Here is a 14,321-nt window from a genome sequence, read left to right as displayed (position 1 = left end):
ATACTGGCTTAAGTGGATTCCTATGAATTTCAAAGTATTTTTGGTTAGTTATATCCGTGAGCTGCGTGTGTTTACATACAAAAGGTGCATTCTTTTGCAACCGAGCTACAAAAGAACACTCGCTTAAATGACGAAATATATGCAAAGCAACAACGCAAACTCGGCTATTTAACCGAGTTCAGAAAGGTCGGTTAAAAAGTACGCGACCGGAAGGGTAGTGTTGGCAAGTGAAAAACCTGCTCTATTGTGAATGGTTACCGGGAAAGTGGAGAGGGAAATTTTTGTTTTCGTACATACATGATTTATATTTTAAATAAGTATATATATTTTGCAAATACCTCGCATAATTACTCATTTCTATTGTTCTTTTGTGTCTAAATCCCGTTAAACTAATCACATGTTTCTTACCAGCCACCAACAGGGTTGCTTATGTAGCTAAAAGGAAATTTTGGCCGAGTTGAGCGTTCTTTGTAGCTCGTTTACAAAAAAATGCAGCTAAAATAACCAAAAATTTAAAACCAAAATTTTGAGGTTTTGTTGAAGTTGTCAGAAGTTACCATTTTTTACTAGAAAGCGATCCCACACTTTTCAGTGTTGCTCTCTCGTTATGAGCGAATTTTTATTTTTTGACAGTTTTACTAGTTTTAGTCTGAGGAATACGGGATTGGACCGGTTATGTCTGAAAGCATCCAATTTGGACCTGCATTTGTTTTTTGTATAAGTAAAAGCGCCAATAAAAAAGACGAGAGGTAAACTGAAACCCCTGTTCCACAACGATACGTTGTGACAGAAGGAAGCATGGTTAGGGTTGTCTAGCTACTTAATGGTAGCTTCATGCGACTCAGACTCAAACGTGTGTTTCAATGTCGAAGTACTCTAAAGATCTATGAATGCTTTATAAATGGAGTTTGAACCCAATCGATATTACTTCTACCGTCCGAAAAATAATCTGACAAAGATCCCAGGAGTTTTATCAGGTGCCCCGTTATGACATTTTGCATTTATTTACCAAGTGCTCCGTTATGACATATTGCATTTCATTTGGAAATTTATCAAATTTCTCGTAGAAAGTTGTATAAAAGTGGGAAATATTCAATGCTCTTTTTCCACACAGGTAATCCAGAAATTAAATTTTCTTTCAAAGGATACAAATTTGTCTCTCGCCAAAAAAACGGCTGTTGATCTTCCCTGCGAAAATGTAGAATTTTGGCTGATCTTTCCAAAAGTGTTATAAGCTAGATATTCGAATAATAATAATAATATTTTGGCGCTTACACGCAGAATATTTGGCCGAGCTTCTCCTCCAATTTGTGGTGTGAGTCTTGATGTTGTTAAAGAAATGGAGCGACCTACAGATTTACGCAGCCTTCGACCGTCAATGGATTTTATGAGAAGCTTTTTCATGGCAGAAATACAGTCGGCGGTTTGCCATTGACACGTAATGCTCTGTCAAAAATGAAAATTCCATTTGCTCGGCGCTAGCGCCGCGCTATTGTGGTATGCTACGGGCATGCTTTAGTATTATGTTTGTGATTGAAAACTATCAAAATCAAATTTCCTACAAAAAGGTAGCTTTCTGAAATTATTTACCATAAGTAGTTTCCGTGATAATTGCGATTTTTGTTAGAAATATGGTTTTTCTGTCCATGGAGGAAATATTTATGGGTAAATTACTAATTATATACGAAATTCAATTCCTCACCAAAAATTCATATTTAATGAAGAATGTATCTATGTATGTATGTATGTATGTATGTTTTTTTTTACGAACTTTTTGGTAAAATCAAATTTATAGTCTTATCACTTAAACGATAATAACTTGGTAATGACTGCATACTTTTCAATATACCAGGTTTCTATAGAAGGGCTAAAAAGAAGACAAAATATCCTTAGAATTTGCTTCTCTGCGACACTGTGATCACTTTTTTCTGCTAAATTAAGCAATTTAAATATTTTTATACACGAGCGCACTTGTGAACAAGGGTATTATAACTTTGTTTACATAACGGCTCAGAATGAAAAAAGAAATCGATTTAGCCGTGACTGTATGTCTGCCCACCCGTCCGTCTATCCGACTGTGCACACGATAACTCGAGTAAAAATTTAGATATCTTAACGAAAGTTGGTACGTATACTTCTTTTGAGTGTAGGACGGATGGTATTGAAAATGGGAAAAATCGGAATATAACCACGCCTATCTCCCATATAACGGTAGTTTTCAGAAATACGAAAACTGCGATATTTTAGTAACTACTGAAGCTTTGACTCAAAATTGATATTTTTGGTATACAGGCGCAGCCACGCCCACTTATGATTAGATGTGTATACATCTCGGTAACCGCTTCTCCAGTTTCTGGTAAATTTGGCAATTAAAATATATATATTATATATATTAAATGAAAACAAGAAAAAATTTTGAATAAATACTGAATCACATGTCTTTCGGACTTATGACAGTGCCAAAAACCGATCGATAGTAGCGAAAAATAATAAAAAATATCGATACTATCGATAGTGTCATTGATTTATACCTCTTCTTTAGAGGAACTTAATAATAATAATAGATTGGCGCTTACACATGTGTTAGTGTTTGGCCGAGCTTCTCCTCCTTTAGAGGAAATTGTTGTCCATATAAATGGGTGATGGCCATAATTTTTAAGACGTAGTTTTAAATAAGCAATGAGCATTGAGTACAGAATTTACCAAAGAAGACCTTTAAATTGGTTTTGAAGAAATTTTTATTTCGCTCTCAAGCAGACATATTCCTTTCTACTTTCTTTAAGTTCTTATTGCATTATCTTCTGAAGATACAAAAATGTTATTTGCAATGATTAAAAAAAGATTTTAAGGACAAGCTTTTTACGGTAGAAAGATTTTTTACTTGGTTAGAAACTTTAAGAGTAATCGAATATTTTTGTATTATTCCGTAATTCCGTATTCCGTATTCAAATCATTTGGTTATGGTGATATAATATGAATGTGAAGAAAAAATGGAAGAGCAAGGCTATTGGGTTAAATCTTACCCAACCGCACCGTTTGTGTAACGTGTCCAGTGCTTTATGTAACGTTACCAGTGCCAAATTTTGTCTGAAAAAATTGTCAAAATCCAAAAGTTTTGAGCAATTGAGTACGCAGTTGTCCTCCCGCTTTCATTGCAGATGAAATACCAAAAAAAAGTAGCAGTATGCGTTCAAGCAGTTCGCAGAAATTTCAAACTTATTGACATGGTTCATCATTGAACTTCCAAATAGTACAACGTGGACAGTGCACATTCAAATGTCTATTAGTGATTTGCTGAATTGTCGGACCCAATACTTCAAACAAGTACTTCCTTTTCAGTTCCTGATACCGATTCTTTACATTAAACCTTCGTCATTATACTTATATATTTCAAGTTTAGAAAAAGATGTTTCCTTGCTATTTAATGTGATACCCCCTAAAAATTTGAACTTATCGTAACAGTAAAATACTATTTTACCAGTTTTTACTTTAATAGATCCAAGGATAAAGAAAAATTGTTCGACGGATGAAGAAGCTTTTCTGGCCTTCAAAGATCACATCGTCCGATTCATCTAGAACAAAAATTCTTCAAACAAAAAAGGTGTCTCTGCATTACGGCGACCGACCGACATACTGCCATCCCTAAACTGGCGCGTCCAGCGTCAAGGAACTGTCAAAAATCCTCATGGCCATACAGTTTGTATGTAGCATCCCACAATGACGCGGCGTTAGCGCCAAGCGAATGGAATTTTCATTTTTGACAGGTTGTTACGTGTTGAAGTTGGATGCAGAAGACGGAAAGAAAGGGAGAGGACAAAAAGCAAAAGAGAAAACGAGAATAAAAATTATAGGAAATGAGACTCAGCACCTCAATAATGTCTATAACTTTGATACCAAAGCACTTTTTAAACACTTTTATACTAACTAAAAAATCGAGGTTTTCCTGTTTTTATTGGACAATTGATTGATATTGTAAAAAAATGCGTACGAATGCAATGCTGCCAGTCAAATAATCGACCTTATATATATTTTTTGTTTCTCCCCTTCTTAGTGCTGGAAGTAGCTGTGGGCGAACACGATCGTGATTTGGTTAAATTAATAAATGCTGCAAATAAAAAGTACCATGAAGATGCAGATAGCCAGCAAATAAATGTACAGCGGCTGCTTTCCACAATCAAAGGTAATAAACATTTCCATAATTTTAATGAAGTATAATTTTTTTAATTTTGCATTATTTATTTACTAGAGTTCTTGATATTCGATTAATCGAATATTCGAATAAGGCAAGAATGGTAAAATTCGAATAGTCGTTTCGAATTATGACGCTCATTCGATGAAGAATAGCCCTACTGTGAATTTCGCTCGTTTAGGTTGTTCACAATAGTATATTTTTCACCGCTGAGAAGCTTTGTTTACAAATCGAGCAAACTAAAAAGTGTGCTTATACATATTTATGTAAATTTGTACAAATTAAAACGAAATAAAAAAGAAAGCGAGTTTATAAAAAACATGGTAAAAATTGAGTACAACGGATGAAAGGCCTTAGTAAACTGGCCAGGAGTAGTGAATGTTTAAGAGAGTTTAAACGTAGTCTTTCGAATATATTTTGACACAAAATATTTTAAAGAAATTTGTCTACAGATTTATTAAATAGTTCCGACTGTCTAAAGAGGCGTTTGTGAGCCAAATCTATTTATAATATTTTAAAACTATTAACAGCTCTACGATTTCGTTCTCAGAGAGCGTGCCAACTGAGTATTGAGATTTTCTTTCGCAAGTAAAACCAGCCTTTCGAGCTTGTGTTTAGTATTCACGACGTTAGAACCAGCGTTGCCATTTTAGCCGTTTTCCGGCTAGATTTAGCCGGTTGCGACAGCAAACAGCCGGAAAAAATTCGATTTAGCCGGCAGCCGATTTTTTAGCCGTTTTGCAAAAAAAAAAAGAAGCCGATTTTGCTCTTCGCCTTATTTTATTAAAATTCAAATATACAAGTTTTTAATTTTACAAATTTAGTGCTCCAAAATCTATTAGAAATGGCTAGTCTTATCTCTGAGAAAATTTTCATGTCGGACTGTGTTATATAAAATTGAAAAACAATCAGATAGTGAGCCGATTTCAATGTTTTTTGTTTTAAGCGAGTGACCCATAACCACATGACACATAAACTGGGACGCGTAATTTTAGCAGATTAAAAAGTTACAAGTTTTGATGAAGTTTTGCAGAATTTTCATAATTTTTACACCAAGTGTGAAATCTGTTTGGAGTATATATTGTTTGTTAAGTAATGAGCTACATATTCACAAAAAATAATAAATATTAAATAAACTAAAGAAAAATAGGCAAAACTTGCTTAAATTTTGCGTCCTAGTTTATATTTGGAAGAACGTAGCGGGAATTTTCTTCATAAAATTTTTGTTATGAATGTCTTAAATTTAAGTGTGAAGTTTTATTCGCTACACTTAGAAAATAAAAGAGCATGAATTTCGATGTTTAGCAGCACCACAACTTTATCAGAAAATTCCGAGAATCCAAAAATTGGTACTGTTACAAGTTGCAGGCATCATTTTAACTCGACCTCTTTCCTGTCTCACGGATAATGGTACATCTTTCAGAGGTTTAAAGATATTTTGCGTCAGCAATTTGTTATCAACCTACGTACCCTACCTCGGAAAAGCAAAAAACTTTATATTCGAACGTTTGCTCTGGTGTACCGAATTCTGGCAGTTTGGGAACGCGCAACACTTTTAATATTTTCATCCAGATTCAAATTTTTTTTCTACTTTTTTAAGAAACAAAAATTTTTCTGCTAGTGAATCTGGTGGCATGATTTTAGTTAAATGTCATAAACTTGTTAAAAGTGAAGTGGTCGGCAACAACAACGAATGTCAATAAATTAACTACCTTCTGCTTTCACAGCTTTACGTGTTTATTTCTCAAAATATTGCCCTCCGACTAATCAAAAGTGCCATACTCTCAGCTAATATAGCAATTTTGCGGGACGAAAAGCAACCTACTGAAAATTATCCAATATTTATAAGAAGGCAAAATTGTTTAATAGAAAAGAAAACGCCATAAGTTTGTAATTTATCTCTGTTTTTATATTTAAGTAATACAAACATGACTTCTGATGTAAAGCTTAGCTACGTATAACGACAGTTTCCTTTGTTAAAGAAAAATAAAGTGGTGTACAGCTTAGCTACGTATAAATAATCTTTATTAACCAAAAAAATTCAATGGATTTACTAGTCTTTCTAATTGTAGTTTATGTATTTAAAAAAAATTTAATTCTGGTTGAAACATTTTAGCCGTTTTTAGCCGTTTTTTTGTCCAATCTAGCCGGTCACCCTGAAAAGTTCTGGCAACACTGGTTAGAACTGCATGAAATTAATTAAAAGTGTTTAGAATTAGTGTCTAGTAAGGCATCCAATCCCGGACCATTTTGTAAATCCCGGGATTTCGGGATCTTAAATTGGTAATCCCGGGATCCCGGGATATAATTACCATTAATTAAAATATGCTAACAAACTAGTTTTGCAGTATTTCTTTAGTGCGAATACTAGAAATAAAAATGAGTTTGTGTTTTTAAGAAAAGAAATGTAAATATGTATCTTTATTTTATATCAGTTTAAAAAGTTAATTACAAACTGAATAAACTAAAAACTAAAAAATTGTAATTCATTCATATTGCAGTCGAAGTCATTTTAACAGTTGAACTTTTTTAAGTTGATTTACATAGTAAAGACCAGTAAATTTGGGATTTTAAATTACACCATCCTAATCCTTGTTTAATTCTCTATAAAAAACATTTTCCAAAAATTGGGAGTTTTTTAAGAACTATTTTTAAAATATTTTTTTTTTTTTATGACGAGGTGGTTTATTTTGTGAGAGTCAACAATGAAGTCTCTACGATAAACAGAGCCCGAGATATAACAATTTGAAGAAGTACATGATTATTTAGTCAGAATCACGAAAAAATCCAAAATTTGGCAGGTCATATGTATGTATATCCGAAGAAAAAAGGAAAAATATGAAGTCAATCGAAATTGTGACACCAAATTTGGTGTACGGTATGAAAAAGAATGCCTCATATGTATGTTATATATATTATAACACAGAATAATAGTATTAGAATTGTAATATATTAGTTGCGTTCGCGTAGCTGTTAATTGTTCATGTTTAACCAAAACTTACAAGTTTTTGCGTTCGCGTACGCAAAAAACTTGCAAAGTAGGGGAAATTGAGAGAGCAAAGTGACATTTCATTTTGAGGGGAAGCTGCTGGTTTCTGCTGGAAAAATTTTTGCCAACAGCAATTTGCCAACAGGAAAACAGCTGATCAAAAACAGCTGGTTGGCATTTACGCAAATCACAAAATTGAATTTGATGGTTTGGAAGTTCAAAATTACAAAAAGCGACTAATTAAACTTGTAAGAAACAAGTAGTTATTTGTTTAATCAATAAACTGTATCAGTATAACACTTTGTGATGACTTTTCGTACGTTTTAAATTTTACACTTTTGAATGTACACAAGAATTATATCAGCTGTTCGTCTAACTTACAAGTTTCTGCAAAATTTCTGTTCGCGTACTATTTTGGATATTTTTCTCTTGTGAGAGAATAGATGACATTTCGCCGGAATTTGGCAGTTGGATGTTTTTTACTGGAGATTTTAAACGAACGCACCTATTATTTATCATATGCCATTTCAGTGTCTGAATGTCGTTTTATTTTAATTTGGTAGTAAATTAAATTATATCTCGGGATCCCGAGGGCTTGATCCCGGGATTTCGGGATTTCAAAAAGGGCTCGGGACTCCCGGGATTCGGGCTGCATAGCTCATAATACGAATTTCACTTTCGGTCGAAAATCGAATGCAACTCATAATAAGGGTCAATACCACAAATGGAGCACGTAACTTGGTTACAGTCAGAACTTTTTTTAAAAAGCCTCAAACCCAGCTGACTTCTCTTCCTCTCATTTTCAGAACTTCGCAACTATTTCATAACTAATCCTGCGGACGAATGTTCGAATTATAATCAATATTTGAATAATCTTAGTCCATCGATTATTCGGATAATCGTAGTGCTGCAACTATTCGAATAGTAAAATTCGATTGAAAATCGAACATGCGATTGCCAATCGATCGTTAGAATGTTCGGTTATTCGAATATGCAATTGTAAAAGCCCTACTATTTAACTATGTACACAAGCATTTACATACATATGTATGTATGTATGTACAAACAAATATTTTACATATTTATGTTTTTACTTGTATGTAACTCAAGAGTACATGAATTGACATATCATTGCAATTACATTTGCAGATAATGAAGCGTGTAGTAAAATCTTCAGCAATTTGAAACGTTTTCCCACCGCCATGTCGAAGCTTGCAGCCTTCGACTATGTAAAACCCGCTGCGGATGATGTGGCTTTGGAGGAAGTAAAGACGCTCAATGCCAGTGCCGCTGCCACAAGTACGAAGATGGACGATAGTGACGATGAAGTTGGCTCAACGGCGCATGCGCGAAATGTTCGCCGGCGTTATACAGCCTACAAGGCTTTGCACACACAACAGGCCTCGTTCATAATGCAATATTTTCTGTTGTTGAACCGAATTTTTGTATGTGCGCGACGGAATTATGTAAGTATAATTACCAAAGTACACTTTGCTATGAATTGCTTTTGTTTACGCGTTAAGCTCTACAATAAATTGAGTTAGTGATTTATAGTAGTAATTAAAATTGAAATTGCGACGAGGTGTTTTGTCAACAAGATTATCTTTTGAAGAATGAAATGAAATAAAAAGTAGCATTCAAAGTTCCTTTCGTAAACAAGACAATCTATGAAAAGAAAAAACTGGTCTACGAGAACGTGATAAGAAGGCTTAGGATTTTAAGGCACTAAAAACTTCAAAAAGGCAAAATGAGCTTTCAAAAAAGGTAGAAGTAATTTATTTTTAAATTTTGTTATATACATACTATGTACCTTTAGTCAGGGCCGGATCGTGAGTTCAATTTTATTATATTATATATTGTTTATAAATGAATTATATTTTTATACCCGAGCGCCCTTGTGCACAAGGGTATTATAACTTTGTTCACATAACGGTTGTTTGTAACATGCAAAACGAATCGATATAGAAATAGACAAATGTATACATAAATGATCAGGATGAAAAGAGAAATCGATTAAACGGTGACTGTCTGTCCGTCCGTCCGTCTGTGCACGCAATAACTCGAGTAAAAATTAAGATATCTTAACGAAACTCGGTACGTGTACTTCTTTCGGGCATAGGACGGATGGTATTGAAAATGGGCAAAATCGGACAATAACCACGCCTACCTCCCATATAACGGTAATTTTCAAAAATACGAAGACTGCGATATTTTAGTAACTACTGAAGATTATTCACTCAAAATTGATATTTACAATAATTTTTAGACGAAAAATAAGAATATTATAAATTTTTGAAAAATGGGCGTAGCCACGCCCACTTATGGTTATATGTGTATATCTTGGCAACCGCTGCACCGATTTCTTCAAAACTTGGCACAGCTTCGATAAATCAGTAAATATTAAAGCTAATTTATTCAAAATTGACGCTTGCAACAATTCTTTACCAGGAAATACGTTTATGATAAAATTTTGGAAAATGGGCCTGGCACCGCCCACTTAGGATCACATATATGTATCTCGGTAACCGTTCTACCAATTTGTACCTACCTCGGTATTTTTATTGTGCTTGCCACGCAAAAGCAAAACATTCCAAATTATTGAAACCGGACTAAAATTACGGCTTTTCATATAACGGTAAATTTTAGAAATCCTTGAAACTTCAATATTTCGAAATTTAAGGACGCTAATTTACTCAAAATTGATACACCCCGGCTTACCATGTAGCGGTAGCTTTCGGAAAGGCGAAAAACATATATATAATATTTGCGCCGGGTATTTAATGTTCGGCTCCGCCCGAACTTAGACTTTCTTACTTGTTATATATCATATGTTCTGAGTCATATGTTTTTGAGAAAAATACACCGTAGTAATTTTAAAATTTCAAAATTACATTTCTCGACTTAAAAATAAGATATTCGGGCAAACTCGACGGCACACAGTGTGCTTTTTTAACACTTCATGCCAATTAATCATAGCGCTTTCGACAGAAGCAATATTTTGATATGAAATAAAATGGCTTTGAAAACTAATGTAATTGCCTTTCAAGGAAAAATTTTGTCATTGAGCCACAATCACTCCTTGACGTTAAAAAAATTGGTAAAAAAAAAATTGGTTCAACCCCTCAATTTTAAAAATGCATTATATTTTGAATTTTTTATGATTTGCATGCAGCTGTGCATCCTTCACACAATTTTATATCCCTCGAATTATAGCCGCACCACTTTTTGCCAAGTTTTAACATATTATTTTTGTTGTTATTTAATTTTGATTATTTTTTTATAAAAACCAACTTTTTGCAATAATCAAGAGATAAGTATTAAAAAGTCAAATCATAAAGAAAAGGCAGAAAAAGGCAATATAGTAAAAAAGGCAAATTAAAATTTGAATTTTTAATCAAGGAAGACATGAAACGTGTGATTATTTAATTTGTTTACAGAAACGACTGGGCAGACAAAATAGTCAAATGCCTTAAAATCCTAGCCCTGGTGATAACCAATTAGGATAGTTAATTTTTAGTTTCAAGTGTTAGAAAAGCTTTAGTTCGAAAAAATTTTTTTGACGGACAGCGTGTGTGAATCGGTAACAAAGTTCGCGTCGAGTAAATTTTTGACAACTACGAGGTGAATAAAATTTCAGTAGCTCATGAGGCTAGTGAAATTTTTGACAAATGCATAGAAAATTTTGACAATCGCAAAGATTGTTGATGTGTGTAATTTTTTGTTAAATGAAAGCTTAAATAGATGAATTGCAATCAACGATGGTAGATGTTTTCTTAAAATATTCATTTCACTTCAATTTGTAATATTTTATTCCAAATAAATCTGCGGTTATCAAAAATTTACTGCTGTCAAAAAATATTTCATTTCACACAGCAGATTGGCAAAACTGTCTCACCATAGTAAAAATATTATTCAACAGCTTTCCCCATAGGACTTTGTTACCGATTCACACACGCCCGGAGTTGGCACCTTTCTGTAAATAGCAAAAACTGGAATCAAATAAAACGATATTACAAAATATCTCAATATGGGTATCAATCGCTTTGCTCTTCAGGTGATCTTGGATAGTATTGCCAAACATTTAAAAAAAAATAAGATAAGGCACAAGTAAAACAATTGGCACATCAAATATTTTTTTAAGAGCTTGGCCTAGCTTTTTCTCTATTTTGTGGTGTGCGAGATTTCCTCAGTTTGAACCGCCTCCGAACTGATTTTTATGAGAAGCTCTCTCGTGACACAAACCACGCGTGAACTGGGCGAAAAATGTTTAATTTATGCCATACACTATGAGTAGTAAAAAATTGTCAGATGGTAAACCAACATGGTATTACCATATTTAAAAAAAGAAAAAATAAAAACGTGGTGCAAATTTGTCTATTAAATATTGGTACAAACGAACATTCAACCCTTATAAAAAGGGGTTCGATTGAAAACCATTTCACGTCCCTGGCACAAACCCACTCGCTATACGAAAGGAATCGAACCTCGGTCTTTCTAAGCGCTAGTGAATATCTCTAACCACTTGGTAATGATTGCCGTTGAATAAAAAAGTCGTAGCAGAAAAGGGGAACACCGAACGAATGCTCTTTGGAAAGTTTTAATTTGCACTTATTTTTGTTTTTGGGAAAACGTTATCGAAGGAACCATTCTTAAAATAAAGTATACAACTGATATTTGGAGCCTACGACGTCCCATGATAATAAATTATTGGCTTTTCGACCTCAAAAGCCTTCCGTTTCCAATTCGACCAGGTTCCGTGATAATAAGCAAGAAAGGGTAGGATCATTTATCGGAAAATTCCGGAATTATTTTATACATAGTATCAGCGATGGGGAAAAAGTAGCATTTAATTTGTGGTTGGGGAATGTCCAAAAAAAGCAATGAGTATCATTTAACATCTCGTCTCTGCATAATAACAGTTAACTATTTTTGGATTCAGATACCCGACCAGCGAACAATACTACGGGTTTAAGGATAAAGGTGATGAAAAAGATAAATTTAAGATAAAAATAAGGATAAAGAAAATGAAGAAGAGTAAAGATAAACATAAAGTAAAGGATAGAGAGAAAGATATTTAAAAAATGGGATAGAGATAAATATCGCATACGTTTTATGAGAAGCTTTTTCATTGCAGAAATACACTCGGAGGTTTGCCATTGGCTGCCGAGGGGCCACCGCTGTGGTAGAAGATACTTTTTCTAATTTAGATGTTGCTCGGATCACGGATCGAACCCAGGCCCTATGGAGTGGTAGTACGCACGTCTAACCACTCAGCACAGCGCCCGACTGAAAGAAAAAAAATGCATGACCTTCCAAGGTTAACGAATTGATAGTAAACTTTAAGTTTGGTTAAGAAATGTTAATAAGAGCCAACAAAAGTGAAAAAGATATAATTATGTTTTTTAATCTCGGGGCCTGGACATCTGAAAAGGTCGTTACCCAATTATCGTTACATTGTCTGTGGTACTCGCCGTAGCCAACGCGCAAACGCCCGTAAATCTTCCGCAGAATCTTTCTCTCGAACACTCCAAGAGCCACGGGTAAATACAAAAAATGTTATATTTTCATTGCCCCCTCCTAATGACTGTGAAATTGGCCCAAACTTCATTAATTTAATTATCTACCACAGTTGGTTAGAGATCACAAAACTTTATGTTTCCCGTTTTCGCATTAATTTGCGGGGCCATGTTTAATGAAAGTTAATTAGTGCAACAAAAATTTCCGACCTGTATTTGCTTACTCATATATGCCCATACATTGTATTCATATGGACACATATGTACATATATGCAATAACAGTAAAAATATTATCCGTACCGCAATTTAATTAAATTTTGGCGAATACGGGTTTTATTGCCTTAAAATTTGCAAAGGCCGTTACAGAATGGATAAGTTCAACAATCATAACACTTGTATTTCTACGAGTAAATACCCTGCAGCAATTCAGAGTCACCCTAGGTTAGCCCTCAGATAGTCGCTATTGTTACCAGCACTAGTCCCTCATAATTCCCCTGCCAATGGTTTCAACTACCATTTTTAGCATTGGCGTCTCATTGGAAAAGGACTGGTCCAATCAAAACTGACCATAAGATAGTCTTAGACTAGTCCAATTTTCCACTTCACAGATGCTTTTTCATATTTCGGAATAGGGTTGCCAGATTTTTTATGCGCGAAATCAGAACATTAGACTTTTTCATGCTAAAAAAATCAGTACTTTTCAGTACATTTTTATTCAAAGAAAAATTATGATTGTAAGTAACAGAAAATAATTTAAAACGCCAGAGTTCTTGTTTTCAACAATATTTTCATATATAAATAAAATATAGTTCATAAAAAAAGTGTTATTCATTTTAACATGAGTGTACACATCATTATGCACAGGAGCCAACAAATTATTTTATATTTGGGTCATTCCATTGAAAAGAGGAGAACGACATAAATTTAAATATGCCCTAATTATCTCTATTTCAGTAGTAACCTCTTTTTAAATGGCTAAATTTCATTACTCTTTTGGGAAATATTTAAAAAATCAATAGAAGTTGTAATTTTTGTCTATGGAAACTTTTATTTCATGCATAATTACTTTACACCAGTCACAAGGAGTTGTCCCACCAATCACAACTTTAAATATTTTTTAATATTTCTATGAAGATTATATAAACCTCATTTTTATTGAAAACGAAAGCGTATAATTCATATTTTACAACACAAAAACATGGTTCGTGAATATTAAGTGGTTTGGCTAAAATTCATCTTTGAGTGATCAAGGGTAAAATAGAGTTTTTTTCAGTGTCCCACCAGTCACATTCATTCAAATGATAGTTACATAAATCTAAGAAATCGTTTGGTATTTTTTGGCAATTTTATACATTAGTTATCGTTGTATGTTAAAAAATATGTTTCGCTCTTATATAAGTTGTGACGACATAGTTCACATTCTGGATCATTACCATTTTCAGTGTTTAAATAGTCAAAGAGTTCCATACATTTCATTTTAAAATTACTTTTAATTTGAAGTTCACTTTCAAAAATTTTAATTAGAAGCCGGTCTCTCTCTTTGCGCCAGGAAACAAACCTTATTCTTAAGATCCTCTCATACTGTGAAAAAGTACCACTTTTTAAGGAGTTCACCTATATGTCCTC

General features: G+C 33.7%; 1 protein-coding gene across 2 annotated transcripts in view; it reads left to right on the top strand.

The window, feature by feature from the left end:
• LOC108358593 (ATP-binding cassette sub-family G member 4) overlaps window positions 1–14,321 on the top strand; it is a 199,732-nt gene that overhangs the window by 137,642 nt on the left and 47,769 nt on the right. For both annotated transcript variants that reach the window (XM_017610015.1, XM_017610014.1), the window contains 2 exons: window positions 4,052–4,180; window positions 8,328–8,644. In XM_017610015.1, coding sequence (XP_017465504.1) covers window positions 4,052–4,180; window positions 8,328–8,644 — 446 coding nt within the window. The remainder of the gene's footprint in view (window positions 1–4,051; window positions 4,181–8,327; window positions 8,645–14,321) is intronic.

This window comes from Rhagoletis zephyria, unplaced genomic scaffold (assembly GCF_001687245.7).
Source record: "Rhagoletis zephyria isolate East Lansing unplaced genomic scaffold, Rhagoletis_zephyria_1.1 Rzeph_scaffold_00272, whole genome shotgun sequence".
NCBI classification, from domain to species: Eukaryota; Metazoa; Arthropoda; class Insecta; order Diptera; family Tephritidae; genus Rhagoletis; species Rhagoletis zephyria.
This window is presented reverse-complemented; position numbering and strand designations above follow the sequence as displayed.